Here is a 20933-nt window from a genome sequence, read left to right on the forward strand (position 1 = left end):
ACCGGAAAACTCGCGCCTTCTGTTCAATCGACCCAGGGGGGAGCCCAGGGACCCTAGACGCCTTTTCAATTCCCTGGGATTTTCATCTAGCCTATGCCTTTCCCCCAATAGCGTTAATTCCCTTAGTGTTGAGGAAGGTTCGGGAGGACAGTGCAAGGGTAGTTATAGCACCCTTTTGGCCGAAAAAAAAACATTGTTTCCGTGGCTACGGATAACGTCCATAACAGACCCTTGGGTTCTTCCAGACATCCCAAACCTTTTGTCTCAGGGGCCGGTAAGTCACCCGCAAGTAAAAAAAACTTAAATATGATGGCCTGGAATTTGAAAGGGAGCTTTTAATTTAGAAGGGATTCTCTGCAAACCTAGTTTCTACTCTTCTCTCAAGTAGGAAACCTGTGACTACGGGAAGGTTTGGAGGAGATTTTTGTCAGTTGGGTGCCAGTTTATCCGGGGAGATTCCAGTCAAAGAAGTATTAGAGTTCCTTCAGAAAGGGTTGGAAAAGGGGTTAGCAACAAGCACACTTAAAGTTCGGGTAGCAGCTTTAGGAGCCCTTTACAACTGCGACTTGGCGGGGAATCGCTGGGTAATGAGGTTTATTAAAGCCTCAAGTAGATCTAGACTCATTTTCCAGCACACTACGCCTCCGTGGGACCTAAACTTGGTACTCTCTGCATTGACTAAAGCACCCTTTTAGCCGTTTTCACAAGCCTCTCTAAAAATCGTATCCCTCAAAACCTCTCTGCTCGTAGCACTAACATCAGCGCGCAGAATTAGTGATATACCGGCTTTATCAGCATACCCGCCTCTAACCCAGATACTAGATGATAGAGTGGTCCTTAAGACCGACCCATCCTATCACCCTAAAGTGGCGTCACGTTTCCATAGATCACAGGAAATCTCTTTGCCCTCTTTCTGTCTCAACCCCAGAAATAGAAAGGAAGAACTCCTACACGCACTAGATGTTAAAAGATGCTTAACCCAATACCTGTCAGCCACGAGGGAGTGTAGGAAGGATAAGTCTCTGTGTGCTTTCAGGGTCCAAAGAAGGGACATAAAGCATCAAAAGCCACTCTGGCGAGATGGATAAGAGACGCTATCCTCCTTTCATATTCCTCGTGTAATGAAGTCATTCCAGAGGGGGTTAGAGCTCATTCGACCAGATCGGTGGTGACTTCGTGGGCAGAGAGAGCTGGAACCTCAATTGAACAGATATGTAGAGCAGCCACTTGGTCTTCTCCCTCTACGTTCTTTAATCATTACCGGCTAGACCTAACCTCTACTTCAGACCTCACCCTTGGCAGAAGGGCTCTGGAGGCAGTGGTCCCCCCCAATGTACATTCTATGAAATTCTCTCCGTGGTGCCATCATGGGGGAAAGAGAAAATCGTAGTTACTTACCGATAATGGTATTTCTCTGTTCCCATGAAGGCACCCGTACATTCCCTCTCTTCACGTGTGGGTGTGCACACTAGGTTTAACTATCAATATTTAGTCACGCGGTGCCTCTTATAAGCTTAAAATTAGAATATTTTTGTTAGTTTAACCGTTTAAATTACAGCTGAAGTTCTGTTAAGGCTCTGTAAACCAACTGATGTGTGAGAGAGGTACCGCCTTTTTCACCTGTAGGTTTCCTGTCCCTGAGGGCGGATCCCTCTTTTTCCGTGGTGCCGTCATGGGATCAGAGAAATACCGTTATCTGAAAGTAACTACGATTTTTTTTTCAGTCAAGATGATGTGCAGAGTGTACCTTAATGAGAAAAAAATGAACACTTTTGAATTTACCAAATGGCAGCAATGAAACAGAGTGAAAAATTTAAAGGGTTATGAATACTTTCCGTACCCACTGTAAGTATCCGTGAGTGCATTTATTGGGGCAGTCTGACTTTTCCAAACCTCAAACTTAGACTAGACCTGCTTAAAACGGACTTCTCAGCACGGTTAAGGAATGTAAAGACATGGCAATAATCTTAAAATGATGCACATTAAATTGATATATATTTTGATACAATTCATGGTGTCATTGTTCAGTAATCACTCATTGAAGTTATATATTAATGAGGCGCAAAGTGCCTTGGGGGCGCACTCTGCGTTAGAGATAGCAGCAGGGCTATAGACAGATCACCATGAGGGAAAGCATCTACAGACCCGGGGAGGGCAGAGTAAATGGGTTATAGAAAGGGAGGAAATAAGTGGAGAATAGAAACCTGCGCAGATTAGGGAGCTAATGAAGACAGTAGCACACTGCATACACACAGCTCACATCTTGCCGATATTACTGGGAGAGATGCTCCCTCGAGACCGCTAAGTCTTCTGGGTAATTTCGCAATGCATCTCTGGGAACGGAAGCTGGCGGCAGGCGCGAGCACATCATCGGACTACGGAAGGTGAGAATAGCAGGTTTTTTGTTTTTTTTATTATTTTTAACATTACATCTTTTTACTATTGATGCCGCATAGGCAGCATCAATAGTAAAAAGTTGGGGACACACAGGGTTAATAGCAGCGTTAACTGAGTGCATTACCTGCGGCATAACGCGGTCCGTTACCGCTGGCATTAACCCTGTGTGAGCGGTGACTGGAGGGGAGTATGGTGCGGGGAGTAGGGAGGGACTAATCGGACTGTGCCCGTCGCTGATATGTCACGGCAGCCATGACAGGCAGCTGGCGAGACCAATCAGTGACGCGGGATTTCCGTTACGGAAGTTGCAGACAGACAGACGGAAGTACCCCTTAGACAATTGTATATATAGATATTATTGTGTAGTGTCTCTTTAATGGAAATAAAACCCCTCCTGGGGTGTGAGGTATGTGTCTTGATTAAAAATAGTGACGCTCTGGACTGTATGACCTAATTTCTATTTTCACGCTCCATGAATGACCACCACACACGTAGCTGGTCAGATCAGTGTCTTTTTCTTTTCTTCTTCTTCTGATCTTTGTCATTCCTGGGGTCATGGCATTGCTAAGATGACCTTAAAGAGGTGCTGTCAACAGGTCTATGCTCTTATTTGATACCCGCTGCTCCATGGTGTACTACTGAAATTTGGACTATACATACTTTGGTTCATGAGAAGTGAGAGTGCAATGAACCTCAGCAATGGAGTCTACAAACATCCTCACCCAACATTTCGCACCGCTGGTCGACTTCACTACAAGAGACTTTTTGCACGTCGGTACTTCGTGTGGTGCTTGCATTTCACTCCTGCCAAATTCCGTCTTCATTTGTTAACAATGTACAAATACAGTTTGGCGGAGCTTGTTCTCATTGGGAAAGCTTATTGGAAAATGGAGTTCTTAACCTCTTTCTGACCTCGGACGGGATAGTACGTCCGAGGTCAGAACCCTTGCTTTGATGCGGGCTTCGGCGGTGAGCCCGCATCAAAGCCGGGACATGTCAGCATCGCAATCCACCCGCCGCTATGAACTAGTTAAATGCCGCTGTCAACAGCTGACAGCGGCATTTAACTAGCGCTTCCGGCAATTGGGCTGGAAATGAGCGCATCACTGACCCTCGTCATGTGATCGGGGGTCAGCGATGTGTCGGCATGACAGCCAGAGGTCTATTGAAGACCTCTATGGTTGTTGATGCCGGCTTGCTGTGAGCGCCACCCTGTGGACGGCGCTCATAGCAAGCCTGTAATTCAGCTACATAGGAGCGATCTGAGCATCGCTCCTATGTAGCAGAGCCGATCAGGCTATACCAGTTTCTAGCGTCCCATGGAGGCTATTGAATCATGGTTAAAAAAAAAAAAAATGTTTTAAAAATATGAAAAAAAAAAAAAAATATATAAGTTTAAATCACCCCCCTTTCGCACCATTCAAAATAAAACAATAAAAAAATCAAACCTACACATATTTGGTATCGCTGAGTTCAGAATCACCCGATCTATCAATAAAAAAAAGGATTAACCTGATCGCTAAACGGTGTAGCGAGAAAATAATTTTAAACGCCAAAACTACGTTTTTTGGTTGCCGCGACATTGCATTAAAATGCAATAATGAAAAGATCGTATCTGCACCAAAATGGTATCAATAAAAAATGTCAGCTCGGCACGCAAAAAAATAAGCCCTCACCCGACCCCAGATCATGAAAAGTGGAGACGCTACAGGTATCGGAAAATTACGCAATTTTTTTTTTTTTTTTAAAGCAAAGTTTGGAATTTTTTTACCACTTAGATAAAAAGTAACCTAGACATGTTTGGTATCTATGAACTCCTAATGACCTGGAGAATCATAATATCAGGTCAGTTTTAGCATTTAGTGAACCTAGCAAAAAAGCCAAACAAAAAACAAGTGTGGGATTGCACTTTATTTGCAATTTCACCGCATTGGATTTTTTTTCCTGTTTTCTAGTACACGACATGCTAAAACCAATGATGTTGTGCTATAGTACAACTCGTCCCACAAAAAATAAGCCCTCATATGGCCATAGTGACGGAAAAATAAAAAAAAATATGGCTCTGGGAAGGAGGGGAGCAAAAACCGAAAAAAGCTGGGGTCATGAAGGGGTTAAAGAGCTGCCAAAGTGAGTTTCTAACAAAGTTTGGAGGTGGAAATCCGATGTGGTGAATTAACTGGAACATTATTGGATAGGCATTTCCTTTTGGGGTAATTTGAAAGGTCGGGTGCTTGGATGCGAATGGTGGATATTTTTAACACCGGCTTTAATAGTAGGGTACCTTGAAAAAGAGGGACGGCTCCCTCGAAACGCGTCCGGATTGGCCCCCATACACATCCGTCATCCACGGACAGGTGACGTCACCGTTTAGCCACGTCCCCCGTTCACCACGCTACTCCTACAGCGGCGCCATCGGCCGGGGCCAACCGCTGTAACCATCAGCGTCTCCACGGGGTGCTGCAGGTTTTGTGTTTATTGATGAACATATCAGAAATTTCACAAAAATGTAAAAAATGTACTTTTCAAACTTTGAATGATTATTCCTATAATCCAGATAGTCATACCACAGAAAAGCATTAATAAATAATATTTCCCTTGTCTGCTTTACATCAGCACCATTTGTAAAATGTTATTTTATTTTGTTAGCATTTTATAGGAGGCTTAAAAATGCTTATGTTATTTTTTTTCAAGGAAATTTACAAAGTTTATTTTTTTTAGGGACCTTTCCAGATTTGAAGTGATTTTGGGGGTTCTATATATATTGGAAAAACCCCAAAAGTGATATTTTAAAAGCAGCACCCTTCGACGTATTGAAAACTGCTCTCATGTAGTTTATTAACCCTTCAGGTGCTGTTCAAGAATGAATGCTAACTGACACGACAGGAATGAAAGATTATTTTCACCATGTAAATGTCGTTAACTTCTGAACAGGTCACTATAGCTGGCAGCCGGTATTTGGCCATGAACTGCCATTGCAAACATCAGGACCACCCGATAAAGATCTCAGGGTGTCGATGGGGTTTATAGAGGGAGCCCACACACTCTGTTAACCATTTATATGATGGAGTCACTTTTGAGAACAGCATCTAAGGGGTTAAACAGATTGGGACGGTGCAAACACTGATTGTGGATGATGCAGCAAGTTGTCAGCTATAGTGGACAGCCGACAGCTGCTGGATTGTCACCCACGGAGTGTGCTATTCATTCTCTTTATACCTCAGGTCACTTATGGGTTAAAATATCAGTTTCTCATGAGCCAAAGTATGTACAGTCCAAATTTCTGTACAACAGTCTTTTTTTTTTATTTTTAGAAATTACTGTCAAAGGTTTATTGTGACAGAGAGGAGCCAGAAGACTGCGGAATCTGATTTCTCCTACTCCTGTACTGATTAGAAGCACTTCACCTTCATATTAAACGGTGTAAATTTCTTTAGGCAGTGCAGGGGTTAATCTGCTCTGTTGTGAGCTCTTGAAGCTAAGGCTATTAGCTGAGCACTGTTTGCCAATCCCATCTCTTAGGGTATGTGCACATGTAGAATGGTCCACTGTGGATTTTTCTGCAGCAGATTTGATAAATCCGCAGGGCAAAAACGCTGCGTTTTTCCTGCGGATTTATGGCGGATTTACCGCGTTTTTGTGTGGATTCCACTGCGGTTTTACACCTGCGGTTTTCTATTATGGAGCAGCTGTAAAACCGCTGCGGATTCCGCGCAAAGAATTTACATGCTGCAGAATGTAAACCGCTGCGTTTCTGCTCGTTTTTTTCCGCAGCATGGGCACAGCGTTTTCGGTTTTTCATAGGTTTATATTGTACTGTAAACTCATGGGAAACTGCTGCGGACCCGCAACAAAACCAGCATCGTGTGCACATAGCCTTATATAGACTGAGTCCTGAATAAGGCCAGGGTCACACTTGCGAGTTCAGTGTGAGAAACTCGTGCATCAAGTCCTGGCACTGCCACCGACACTCGGGACCGAAGTGTGCGGCGTCATGTATTTCTATGCAGCCGCACGATCTGCTCCCGGGTGCCAGCAACAGTGTCGGGATTTGATGCAAGAGACTCGCTTTGAACTTGCAAGTGTGACCCTGGCTTAACACACATTGTCAGAGCTAGTTTTTGCTGTGTGGCTTGGAGAATACTCGTTAGTGGCTATTTGATTAGGCATTTGGTGGGTTTATCTGTGACTGTTGCTTATTTTTGAGTGTGATAATTCCCTTTCTTCTCCAACTTTGGTTTTACCCCATCCTCCACTCCCTGATGCATCCCTCTGTTATTTGTGAGTGTATATTTGTATGTTTGGTAGTTTCTTTTACCCCTATTCATATTACCTTGTTAATCTGGTTGGTGTACTACAGTGCACTATTACTCCCCTCTTCCCTGGGCGGCGGGTGAAGGGTAAAGACTGAGGGCGGATTCTGGAGCTAAGGCAAGGTACGTGGCCCTGGCATCTTCACTTTCAAAAGTATCCCAGGGAACAAGGCGAGCTTGGGTGCCCTTTACCATTAGGGACAGGAAAGGAGCACCTGGTCCCGGGTCACCTGACAATAGTCTTGACAACTACTTTTTTGGGTAGTGAATGAATCGCCCTGTATTGTTTTTATTTTCATTACCAAGGGGGTGCTGCTCAGAGTAGTAATACAGAATAGCTTATACACAAGCCCTCAGATAATGCTGTGAGCAACTCCCCCTTGTAAAGGCCATGAAAATGGCACCCTAGATTGACAAGCCTATATAATGGGAACTGTGTAGTGGATTTAAAAAAACAAACAAACAAAAAAAAAACAGATTAATCACGGGAGCATAAGGAATAAAATATGTGACTGCCTTCCCACACACCTGCCCTCTGACTGCTTTCCTGCATGCCTCTATGCCTTGTGGTGACTGCCCCCTCCACCCTCTGGTGACTGCCCCCTCCACCCTCTGGTGAGGGCCTTCCCATGTCTCTCTGCCCTCAGTCTGTCACAGGGCAGTATTTTACTCTATTTGGGGTCTGTTTTGACCTCCCTGCAAGTCTATGCTCCATTGTCCCTGTGAATGCCTCTGTGCACTCAGGTGTCGGCCTCCCCGTGATTCTCTGTTCCCGCACCAATTTTTGCTTTTGGTGTGGGTACTGAATGATCTTTATGGCAGCTCTAATTTAAAGACATGTGGGTCTTGCGTCTAACAGCAAGATTGATTTTCTGACTTTTTTTTTTTTTGTTTTCAAAACCATATAAGACTTACAATGTGCATGGACATTGGGGTTTATAATTTGTCTCGTTTCCCCATGAAAGCTTCTGGGCTGGGCATCTTTACCTTGGAATTGTCTTCCTATGCCAGGAGTGGGGATCGTTACTTGGGAAGCTTGTATCGCATTGGCCCAAGATGTTAATTATGCTCTGCAATCATTACAGTGGTTATTGGCATTCACGCTGGAGGTCGCGGCTGCTCAGTACTTCTATTTGTGGCCTCCTGCTGGATCAGCAGCAATTGGCAGAACATTTTCTTTGCAGACAGCACTATTTGCCATCTGCGTTTAGGACTTTGTCCATTTGTAGGTCAGGAGTTGAGCTCCATAACATCTTTTACACTGATGCTTTCCTTATAAAGATGGTGGCGGCTTTCCAGTGAGTTCGCCAGTGACTGTTTGTTCCCTGCAGTCCCATCTCTGTACACGGTGTTCAGACTGAGGGATGGGAATAGCAGGGTCACCATGATTGTGACGTTGGAGAAATTGCGCGGGCACAAATCCATGAAAACGTCTCCTAGTGCGCGCAACAGGCTCAGGGCTTATATGCTGTAACTAACCGTGCAACAGAAAGGTAAAAGTAAAACCTTAAAATACCATATTAAAGGCAATCGGAGACTTGCTGAAGATCTGGCACCTCTCCGCACTCAAGTGCTCAGTTACCCTGACTGGACTTTTGGACACACCAGGTCACGAACAGTGTATATCTATTGTGACCCACGTGGTTTAATTGATCCAAAATTAGAGCACCATGTGGAACTATAATATTGCTTCAGAAGAACAAAAGGGGTCCCAATGTTTCATTTGCAACACGGACAGTTATTTAGGGGTCACTCCCCTACTAATGCTAGGAGCCTGCTTCACAGATATCATATTTAGCTGACCAAAATATGGCGCCATTTTTCCAATCAATCGCTGGACAGTTTCTTGGTACCCGGCAGGACTCTATTATAAGTTTGCACCATTAGTGCCTGTCGAAGGATGGTTTCATTGTAACGCCATCACACAGATGTGAACGCAGCCTGAGCCTCGCTGTCTCCACAAATCACGTTTGATTCCTGCAAAAATCACACAGAGAAAAATACACACCTTGTAAAACAAACATGTGCAAACCTGTTTTCTGTTGATCCCATAGTAAACACGCTCCGTGCAATCACTTTGAAGTATTGTGCGGATTATTCTGTATAATGGTCCTCAGTGGAAGCATTGTGCAATTGTGAGCGCATGAAAGGCACAGTTATGTAACGAGGATAACCGCTGTGCAGGTGCATAGGGTTTGGTAGGATTCTCTCCGAACTGTGCACAATAAAACTGGAGAGGTAATCTGGACGCATCGAGACATATATTATTATGATAGCGCACTTTGTGACTGATTGCAAGAATTTTTTTTATTTGGACATTTAATTTGTTGTTTTAATTGTCAAACATAGCAGCCTTCATTTGCACTTGATGCACCGCTCTGCAGCATTGGCTTCAGTTCTCCTGTGAGAGAAATGCATCTAGTAGTTCATGATAGTGTAAGATATTGGGACAAACTTAATTGGGAATCTGTCAGCAGGATTTCACCCCCCCCCCCCAATTATATGCGCTTTCAAAGACAAGTCCAGCAATACCTTTACATGGCCAATCCTTTCCTCCATTGCTGAAAAATCAGTGTTTAAGTTGCTAAAGAGCTATGGTAGATCTGAAGTCTTTGACATTCCAGCTCTGTTCCACCTCCCGGCGCCGCTGATCCCTGCTTGACTGACTCGTTTGCGTGAAGGCACACAGCATAGAGGCTGCCAATGAGGCTGAAGGAGGTGAAGCTAGGTTGGGCATAAATCTGGCGTGATAGAAACTTCAGATCTACCATGGTCATTCAGCCTCAATTGCATATCAATTCAAAAGCCTCTAACTCCAGCTCATATTTCCCACCCGTATCTGCCGCCTCTTGCTTTACGGTCTGCCTCTAAGCTTCATACAAATTAGCCACCACTCAAGCAGAAGGCAGGAAATAGAGCTGGAGTGACAGAGGCCTCAGATCTACAGTAGCTCTTCAACTTCATTTGCATATCAATTCAAACTCTGATTTCTTAGTAGTGGTGGAAAGGACTGGCCATGTAAAAGTGTTGGTGAACTTGTCACAAAAAGAGCTGCATACACATATAACTAGTTAAGAGGGATGAAATTCTGCTGACAGATTCCCTTTGAGTTGAAATATGTTTATCTGATTTTAATGATGTTAGAAAAAGCACGAAGTGCACATTGGCTTGTGTGTAACTGGTTGCTGAAATATTTAGGAACACTGTGGGTGTTTTTTTGTTTTTTTTTTAAACTTCTGGATGTTTTATGCTCCCATAAATCTGCAGAATCTCCAAATTCAACATTTTTAATTTTATTAATGCATTTTAATAAGCAATTTCCTTGTATTTCAACATATTTCTTAGTATGTCCAAAAAAAGAGCAATCGTAGGAAGGTGCCCATTTAGTTCCCGCCTGCCTGTTCCAGTTTTAGTAATGTGATATATTTGTTATGATTTTGCATTTTTCAGACTCACTTGTTTTTGTTTTTCTAGATGTGAAAGCTGTGTGGATCTTCTTTTTGTCCGTGGTTCCGGCACATGTCAGGAATGCAATACTCCCCTCAGGAAAAGCAACTTTCGAGTTCAGCTCTTCGAAGACCCCACAATTGATAAGGAAGTGGAGATTCGGAAAAAGATCTTGAAAATGTAAGTCTGACCATGTGCAGTGACACCGGGATAGATCACTCTAATGGCCGTTTCAGACAGCCATATGAATCGGATGGAGACATGACCACAATGCACGGACTGGCTGACGGCTCATCTGATCCGTGCACGACAGCATCATATATTTCAATGCAGCTGTCGTGCTTAGGTCGAGGGAACCATGGCCAGTCCGAGCATTGCGGTCTGATCTCTGTCACACTTTTACGAGTTAGTCTTCCAACTGCCCCCTAACTTTGGGCTTTTGGAGCTGGGCATACACATGAGAGAGCTGGATGGAGTGGCCAAGGGCTCCAACAAATTACAAAGGGGTGTAATTCCATCTAGGGCATGCATGCAATATCAACAGTACATGACATATGCCACACCACATTGCTGATATGTGGAGATTCACTTTTGGAGACCCTAGCTTATTGAGGAAGCACAAAAACAGAGGAGCATTTTGCAGCTTCGCTTCACCTGTTTTTCTTCTCTCCCCAAATAGGGAATTTTGGGGTTTGAGAGAAGCTGATGAGAAGCTAGTCGGCATGTGACTGCGACTATGAAAATCGCACATCTGTCACATGACGAATGCTTAAACTGGCAATAAAGAGGAATCCTGACGTTGTGCATATTGCACACAGTCGAGGCTCGACTGTTGGCAGTCACATAGAGTAACTGAAAAAAAATTATGCTCAGCCAATAAAACCCAATGAATCTGCTCAGAATTGCACCCAAACAGTCTCCACACCTCTTCTATAAGACTGCCGGATACTTAAAAAAAAAATGTTCCTCATTAGAAACTTTTAGGGGGTTCATCCTGCACTGATCCCCTAGATCAGTGAGGGTAGGAGAGTATGGAAGTGCCGTCTAATGATTTACTCCATTTCCTGTGATTGGGATGGAAGTGTGTTTTTTCCCCATACCTGATATACTCATTTACATTTGTAAAGTTAAAGAGATTGTTCACTTTGTGATCAAAAGGATTGTGCACTATGAGTGTTACCCTATTTTAAGGTGTTTGGTTGCTGGGACCTCAACCAATTTTCTGTAATTTGTAGGGGAACAGGGTAGCAAATGTTCATTTCCCTTTAGCACCAAAAGAGAAATTGAACATGTCATGGGTTCAATGAAATTAATGTGCTGCCCGTGTGATACATGAAAATGTCAGAGTAAAATACGCTCTTCATAGCTGCTCTCCATACTTGGTCAACAATGAATCTGCCCCATTAGTAACTCCGAATACCCTAATAGGGGACCAGACATCCTCTGTAAGGACTCGTGCAGGTGTATTCCTATAGAAGCACAATAACAATAGACTGACGTGTCCTTGGACGTAACCAGAGCACAAATGACCATTGTGTTCATTGCTGGCTGCATTCAGAGAAGATCCCACTTTGTGCAATGACTAATAGGTTTAGAACATCTTTAGATTTCGGCATAATGGCCCCATCACATGTTCTGTACATAGCTACTCCTGGTCCAGACTCTCCCATGTGCTGTGTCGCATGTTCTTTCCATTTCTTTGCTTTCGCTAGTGTTTGAAAAATTGGATTTTTGGGGGTTTTGATCTGCTCCGTACAGTGCTTTTTGCATTTGGTTTAATGGTTTGTGTAGATAATCATTTCTCTTAAAATTGATGTACCAACATTCTTTTTTTATGGCAACATAATTTTGGAAGAGATTCTCTTAACCATCCTGTTTTATGTGAATGTCAGCCCCATGATCAGCTGTGGATATGGCTTCAGAAATGCCCAATGATAACCCGCTATTAAATGCCTGCTGTTCAGACATATATATTGTAAGGTTTCACACTCCGGTAGACATTGGGTAGCGTTCACACAGGCATTGCGGTATGGTCCAAATATGTGCAGTTTTATTGCTTTCATAAAAATCCAAGGGATTCAAAAACCAAAGGGCACAAAGGTATCACAGCAAATAAACAGTTCATTCAGCAGGGTACATATACCAGCGCAGGGCTCACCCGAGTAGGTTAGTCTTTTCTCCCAGAGCAAACTTTGTACACAGAAGAGGCACAATCAGACCAGTGTTGGTATTACCTTCAGCTTTACCTCCAGCATCCTCTAATGCCAAACAGAGGTATTCAATTCCGTGCACAGTTCACATTGGACAGGCTATAGCTTCCACATGTTTCTCTGCAGCTCCAACACACAGACTGCACAGCTTTCCTAGCTGACACATGCAGTCTCAATTCAGAGACTCTGGATTGTCTTCTCTCCCACTTACAGCTACAACTCACATTTTGGCTGGACACTCACCAGCTTCATTACACTTAACTCTGCTTCATTCAGCAGACTGACAGACCTCTAGTTAAGGCCCTCGTTCTAGTTAAATGTAAGTCAGGTGCATCTAATCAAATCCTGTAAAGCTAGGACTTAAAGGGCCACTGTCACCCCCTCCAGCCGTTATAAACTAAAAGAGCCACCTTGTGCAGCAGTAATGCTGCATTCTAACAAGGTGGCTCTTTTAGTTTTTGGTGCATGTATTCCCAAAATAAAGCGTTTTATTACTTCTCCAAAATACCTGTCTTTCGCCAGGGAGGCAGGTCCTCACCCCCCTGCTTGAAACTCCACACTGCCGTCACTCAAATCTTCAGGGGCTCCGGGCGCCGCCCCCTCTGCGCTGTTTTCGCATGAAATCCGGCGCCTGCGCTGTGTACTACTGTGTGGGGCAGCCACAGCCAGGCTTGCAGACTGCGCCTGTGCGGCCGCCCTGCCTATGAATCCCAGCCCCGCACTGTGCATAATGCATAGCACACTGCGGGGCTGGGATTCCCAAGGTGGGTGGCCGCACTGTCCGCACACGCGCAGTCTGCAAGCCTGGCTGTGACGTCAGACGGCCAGAGCTCACTGCGCCTGCCCCACACAGTAGTGCACAGCCCAGGCGCCGGATTTCATGCGAAAACAGCGCGGAAGGGGCGGCGCCCGGAGCCCCGGAATATTTGAGTGACGGCAATGTGGAGTTTCAAGCAGGGGGGTGAGGACCTGCCTCCCTGGCGAAAGACAGGTGTTTTGGAGAAGTTATAAAACGCTTTATTTTGGGAATACATGCACCAAAAACTAAAAGAGCCACCTTGTTAGAATGCAGCATTACTGCTGTACAAGGTGGCTCTTTTAGTTTATAACGGCTGGAGGGGGTGACAGTGGCCCTTTAACTCTGTCCTACCTGTCTCTGCTACAAAATAGATATTCATAAAAAAATAAAAATAAATATATATATATATATATATATATATATATATATATATATATATATAATTTTTTTTTTAATTGTTTTTTGTTTTTCTAGAATGTGCCATCTAAAATTATTGTGTTTTGTAGTAATATCCAGGTAGCAACGATCGGAGCGTCTCCTGAAGTGCTTTCTGCCTCTTTTCCTAAATTGCTCTTCATACAGACGCCTTGCATTGTGAAAATAGAATAAACTGAATTTCTATTGATTGAATGTCCATTAGGCCGAATAGATGTTGCTAAAATTATTGAATTACATGTGATTTTCTCCATCTTCTCACTAGATATAATAAGCGCGAAGAAGACTTTCCATGTCTGAGAGAATATAATGATTTTTTGGAAGAAATTGAGGAAATAGGTAAGTCTGAGGAAGTTTGAGAATTTTCAATCAAATCGCTTCCTGAAACTGTCATTTACCAACCTGGGGTAAGAATTAATTATTGTAGCTTAACCATTTATTAACGGGGGTTCTCTACTGGGAACCATCTCCTTTCCAGTGTCCAGGCCCTCTAACTGCAGCAGTAATCACAAAGGGAGAAATGCTAATGGTTATAAGTTTTACTGTAATCTAACTTTGTGGTATTAGACAATACCTCCCTAATATTAACAAGCTACATGGTGATAAATATTGCAGGATGAACGTTTTTAGTTGGCTCTGGATATCAGATGGGGAAGTCTAGAGCTGATGACTTCTACTATGCACAGTCACATTTTGCACTTTTAGGGCATATAAATATGAAAAATGGGGAAAAAATTGGACCAGAAATGAAGAATATTTCTGCACCCCCCTTTCCAACCTCCTCCTCCTACTGCAATTTAAAGCAGAGAAATAATTAAAAAAATAAGAAATTTCCGTGCGAACGAGGAGATCAGTGATGTCCTTCTCACAAATTGTAAAGGTGTTGGGTTAAAACTTCATTTAGACAAGCCAATATTGTGTCACTTAACGAGTGTGGATCAACAATATACGAGCTTATCCTCGCTCGTTTAATGGCCTGTGTACATAGGCCGCTGCTTTCTGATGTGGCCAGAACAATCGGTATTTCACTCTCTGATTCTTAACCTATGTAAATGCTCTTTAAAGGGATTGATCGGTAGGGGTCCAACTGCTGGGACACTCGCCGATCGCCAAAACAGAGCACTTTTATCCCTGTTAGAATGGAGTAGGAGTACACATGTGCGCCTGCCACTCCATTTCCTATGGGGACACTTGAGTGTTGCGTTCAACTTTTTCTGGAAGCCCCATAGAGAATGAATAAAGCGCTGTTAGGCATATGCAGTGCTGCTCCTTTTTAATTGGGATAAAAGTGCCCTTTTGAGGACAAACGTTCTCCATTCTGCCCATCGGTTCGAGTCCTAACTTCAGACCCCCAGCAATCAATAAGCTTTCACTTATCCATTAGATGGGTCATAACTTATTTTTACCGGACATCTCCTTTAAGGTTGGCCAAACTCGCTCATCTTCCGACCATTTAATGTGTATTAGGGCTCATACTCACATGCGAGAAACTCGGATGAGTCTCGCACGTCAATCCCCGGCACTCAGGAGCGGAGCGTGTGGCCGCACATTCCGATCTGAGTGCCGGGTGCAGTGGTGGGTATAGACATGCAAGACTCATCCGAGTTTCTCGCATGTGAGTATGAGCTCTTAGGTGTTCAGCCGATGTTAGTTTCGACAGATATTGGGGTTTAAGAAAGAACTTGACATGTTGAATTTTAATGTATGCCCAAACTCTCCTCCTCGATAGAGATAAAACTGGGATCAAAATCAGTAGGTTTGTGAAAATAAATGGACAGCACGGCATCCGTGTGTCATCTGAGTGCTGTTTTTTTTTTACTTTTTAATGAGTAGGAGAATCTTTGATTCCTCTTCAAAATCTGATGTACAGACCAAAAATGAATGAAAATCCGATCCAACTCTCTAAGAACAACTGGACTTCCAACGGAAAAAAAATCTGTCAAGGCTAAATCTAAGTCTGTTGTTACCGCTCTTCACTCAGCAGTGTGGGCGAAGAGGAGGATTATAATCACTCATGTGAGTGAACCACAAACTTCCTGCATGCAGACCTATTTTTCTATTTTGCTTTATCTGACCGGTCAATTTTTAAGTCCTTCTCTGAGATCTAGTGAGGCCATCAGGCCGTCCTATCTCTTGTCCTCCTTCACCTATAAATGAATGGCTGATAATACAGTACAAAGTTTACTTTACCTTGTTGGCATTCTTTACGTCTCTCGCTGATGCAGACAAAGTGTAGAAAAATATGTTCTTATACTATGTTGGGGAGTTAGGAGCTGGTGTAGGACTCCTATTATCCACCCAACACTGCTGCCTCCTGCTTGACTGACTGCCTCATTACTGTGTCTTCGGGGTAATGAGCTGCTAATCAAGCAGGAGGCAGGGAGCTGGAGTGACACAGGTTTCAGATCTAGCATAGCTCTTTAGCCTCACTTGCACATCAATTCAAATGCTGGTTTCTCAGTAATGCAAGAACGGACTGGCCATGTAAAGGTATTGATAGACTTGTCTTTGAAACATTGGGGATGGAGCGGGGTTAAATCCTCTTGACAGGTTCCCTTTAGGCTATGTGCACACGTTCCGGAAAGTGTGCAGAATTTTCCTGAGAAAATCCTGACTACTTTCGCAGGAAATCCGCTTGCGTATTTTTTGCGTTTTTCTCGGGTTTTTTGCGCTGATTTTTCGCATTTTTTTCCAAAGCTTCCCAATACAATAAATAGCTGGAAATCCGCAAAAATCCGCAAAATTAATGAACATGCTCCGTTTTTTTCCGCGATGCGTTTTTATTGCGGAAAAAACGCAACATGTGCACAAAAATTGCAGAATGCATTAAAAATAATGGGATGCTTAATGTATGCGTTTTTTAAGCGTTTTTTTGCTGCATAAAACCGCCGAAAAAACGCGAAACATCCGGAATGTGTGCATATAGCCTTAGAGTAGAAAAAGCTGCATACTACAAGTCCTAGTTAGCCTCTATATATCCGTCAGTGATGTCCATTTATTTATAGATAATTTTGCCTTTTTATGAGTACAGGGAATTGATCGATTTAATGTATACCGGTAAATATTCATGCGGATGTTATGCAAGTGATTTATTACACCAGTTCTTTATTGACTGTGTTATATGTAGTGTAAAATGCTGCATTCTTATGTACAAATTTTTTTTTCTACCACCTTTTTTGGAACATTTGATGACTCTTCATAAACTCTCGTATTTGGGTTTTTATTTATTTTAACTGGTTAAACTTCTTCTATCTGTTTCTCTCTTGGACAGTATTTAATCTGACTAACAATGTGGATCTGGACAACACAAAGAAGAAAATGGAATATTACCAAAAACTAAACAAGGACACAATTCAACGAAACAAGATAAAAATGGTCAGTACCGTATCAAACACCAACCTATTATTATTGGGTATAGTAAAACCTAATGATAAAAAGTGACTTTTTAAAAATTAGAACTGTTGAATTTAAAAGATAGGGTCCAGCCTCTTGGAGGGGTTGTCTCATGAACAAAGTACTTTTTAATCAATAGCTCTTAAAATAATAGGATGTTCCACAATTGAATGTGTTGCAAACCTTTTTTGTCCTGTGCTGAGATAGTCTTATAAATGTGCCCCTGCTATATTCTTTCATTTGCCGTTTCTGACCATGTAGAGCTCCTCCAGTTTATGGCCAGAAAATAAAACCGCTCCTGGCTGGGGGAGAAAGCTTAAATGAGTATACAGATGAAACAGCTGGAGCTGTTGAGGTATCATTTCCCTTAATTGTTTATCACAGGAGCGTGTATTTTTTGCCCACATCTCCAGCCCTCTGGGCTCATCATAAATCAAATCAGTGATGTAGGAACTCCAGTGGCCACTCAGCTTACATGTCAATGACTTGATTTATCATGAGCAAACAGGACTGGTGACGGGGCAGAAACACTTGGTCCTGTGATAAAACAGGCAGGGAAATGTTACCTCAGAAAGTAGAGGCTGTGAGCCCCTACTATGTAGTCTCTGTATACTCACATATGTGACTTAATCTTTCTTCCTGCCCAGGAGTTGTGGTATGATCAGACCATGTTCCTGCACGGTCAGTCACATACATTACACAGTACACAACAGGCACACATTTATAAGATTATCTCCGCACAAGATGTTTATTTTTTTAACACGTCCAATTCTGGAATGTATCATTCTAAGATCTATTCATTAAAGTGTTTTTTGTTTGTGGGACAACACTTTTTAAATTGAGTAAAGATATTGCTTCCAATATGACACGAGTTTCCCATCTCCTTGAAGTAAGCACCACAGAAAAAAATAGTTATTAAAGGAGTCTTTTATTTATTCTGTCTCCTATGACAGCACCACGGGAGAGGGGATCCACCCTTCAAGGACAATGGTTTCCTGTACTTGACTGGTGAACCTCTTTCAGACATACCTGTGGAGAAGATAGAAGAGTAACTCATTCCCAGGCTATGCCGCTCGGTTCAGGCAGCTAGGGTCCCCTGCCTCGGCCAGTGAGGGGTCCCTAGAAGCGCCACAGTGGGTCCAGGGGGACTGCACTGTAATGAGTGGAAGCAGGAGAGCGGTGTCCGGGCAAAGATTACCGGCTCTGTCGTGGTCGCAGGTGAGTATGCCTGGGACTGATGGCGGTGTGTGGCTTCCGGGGCTGTGATCCTGGCACGTGTGCTGCCGTGCTTCTGGCGGCCGGGATGCACCCCCTGTGACTCGGCTGGGACGTGATTCCTGGGGTTGTGGGCAGGCACGTCTGGAGGGATGGGGGGGCTCCAGGCTGTGGGTCATTCGGGTCTGCATCATCAGGCCGAAAGGGAAGTCGCCGGTAGTGGGCGCGCCGGGGGGGGGGCACGGTTGCGGGGGCATGGGGACGGACTGCAGACCCCAGGGGAGGAAGCACCTGGCAGACCATGTGGTGGACCAGCTGAGTAGAGATGAGTGAATTTGCTCGGGTTCCCTCTTATTCGACAAGCTATAGCGCTTGCCGAATAAGCTGCAGGAAACTCGGCTTCCTGTATCGCTCCGGCCAATCAGCTTATCGGCTCCGCAGCTGCATGTGTCGCTGCTGTGTGACAGTCACGACACATGCATGGACAGCCCAACAAACAGGCTCTTCATGCATGTTTTATTATTTATTTATATAGCACTATTAATTCCATGGTGCTGTACATGAGAAGGGGTTACATCAAAATACAAATATCACTTACAGTAAACAAAACTAACAATAACAGACTGGTACAGAGGGAAGAAGACCCTGCCCTTGCGGGCTTACATTCTACAGGATTATGGGGAAGGAGACAGTAGGTCGGGGGTTGCAGTAGCTCCGATGGTGTTGAGGTGGCCGTGTGGTTATTACAGGTTGTAGGCTTTCTTGAAGAAATGGATTTTCCGGTTTCTTTTGAAAGATCCAAATGTGGTGGATAACCGGACGTGTTGGGGCACAGAATTCCAGAGGATGGGGGATATTCGGGAGAAGTCTTGGAGGCGATTGGGTTAGGAGCGAATAAGCGTGGAGGAGAGAAGGAGGTCTTGGGAGGACCAGAGATCACGGAAGATATTGAGAGATTAGTTTGGAAATATACGGAGGAGAAAGGTTATGGATGGCTTTGTAGGTCAGTGTTAGTAGTTTTAACCGGATACCCAGGGAAATTAGGAGCTAGTGAAGGGATTTGCAAAGAGGGGAAGCAGGAGTGTACCGAGGAGAGAGATTTATTAGTCGGACAGCAGAGTTAAGGACGGACTGAAGGGGTGCGAGAGTGTTAGAAGGTAGGCCACAAAGGAGGATGTTGCAGTAGTCAAGGCGGAAGATGATTAGGGCATGCACAAGCATTTTGGTAGAGTGAGGGTTGAGGAAAGGACGGATTCTGGAAATATTTTTGAGCTGGAGGCGTCGAGAACTTGGATGTGTGGCTTTAAGGACAGGTCAGAGTCAAGGGTTAGGGTACCGTCACACTATACGATTTACCTACGATCACGACCAGCTATATGACCTGGCCGTGATCGTAGGTAAATCGTAGTGTGGTCGCTGGCGAGCTGTCACACAGACAGCTCTCCAGCGACCAACGATGCCGAGGTACCCGGGTAACCAGGGTAAACATCGGGTAACTAAGCGCAGGACCGCGCTTAGTAACCCGATGTTTACCCTGGTTACAAGCGTAAAACTAAAAAAAAACAAACAGCACATACTTACATCTGGTGTCCGTCACGTCCCTTGCCGTCTGCTTCCCGCACTGTGACTGCCGGCCGTAAAGTGAAAGTGAAAGCACGTCACCGCTGTGCTCTGCTTTCACTTTACGGCCGGCAGTCACAGTGCGGGAAGCAGACAGCAAGGGACCTTGACGGACACCAGAATGTAAGTATGTGCTGTTTGTTTTTTTTTAGTTTTACGCTTGTAACCAGGGTAAACATCGGGTTACTAAGCGCGGCCCTGCGCTTAGTTACCCGATGTTTACCCTGGTTACAAGCGAACGCATCGCTGGATCGCATCGCTAGATCGGTGTCACACACACCGATCTAGCGATGACAGCGGGAGATCCAGCGATGAAAGAAAGTTCCATACGATCTGCTACGACGTACGATTCTCAGCAGGATCCCTGATCGCTGCTGCGTGTCAGACACAGCGATATCGTAACGATATTGCTGGAACGTCACGAATCGTACCGTCGTAGCGATCGAAATGGTATAGTGTGACGGTACCCTTACTCCGAGGCAGCGGATTTTGGGGACAGGGGAAAGTGTGATTTCATTTATTTTGATAGATCAGGTAGGGAAGATATGCGAGATGGAGGAAAGATAAAGATAATTAGTTCAGATTTGTCCACATTGAGCTTGAGGAAGCGAGAGGAGAAGGAGGAGGATATGGCTGATAGACACTCTGGGATTCTGGAGAGCAGAGAGGTGACATCTGGGCCAGAGAGGTAGATCTGTGTGCAATCAGCATATAGATGATACTGGAAGCCATAGGACCTTATGAATTTTTCCAGGCCGTGTGTATAGATTGAGAAGAGTAAGGGTCCTAGTACAGAGCCTTGAGGGACACCAGCAGAGAGGGGGCGAGATGAAGAGGTAGTATGGGAGTAGGAAACGCTAAATGTGCGGTTGGTAAGGTATGAGGAGATCCAAGATAGGGCTAGGTCTTTGACACCAAAGGAAGAGAGGATCTGTAGTAGGAGGCAGTGGTCAACTGTGTCGAAGGCAGAAGACAGGTCTAGAAGGAGGAGTATAGACAATTGTCTGTTAGCTTTGGCTGGAAGTAAGTTGTTAGTAATTTTGGTCAGGGCAGTCTCAGTGGAATGGTGGGGACGGACGCCAGATTGTAGGTTGTCGAAGAGAGTTA

General features: G+C 44.2%; 1 protein-coding gene across 1 annotated transcript in view; it reads left to right on the plus strand.

Annotated features, from left to right (window-relative positions):
• The window catches only part of MNAT1 (MNAT1 component of CDK activating kinase), a 191750-nt gene that overhangs the window by 26667 nt on the left and 144150 nt on the right, over window positions 1–20933 (plus strand). The window contains exons 2-4 of the mRNA XM_069733634.1: window positions 10182–10334; window positions 13864–13937; window positions 16870–16973. Of these exons, the coding sequence (XP_069589735.1) occupies window positions 10182–10334; window positions 13864–13937; window positions 16870–16973 (331 nt within the window). The remainder of the gene's footprint in view (window positions 1–10181; window positions 10335–13863; window positions 13938–16869; window positions 16974–20933) is intronic.

The sequence above is a fragment of the Ranitomeya imitator genome, chromosome 1, assembly GCF_032444005.1.
Source record: "Ranitomeya imitator isolate aRanImi1 chromosome 1, aRanImi1.pri, whole genome shotgun sequence".
In the NCBI taxonomy this organism is placed as follows: domain Eukaryota; kingdom Metazoa; phylum Chordata; class Amphibia; order Anura; family Dendrobatidae; genus Ranitomeya; species Ranitomeya imitator.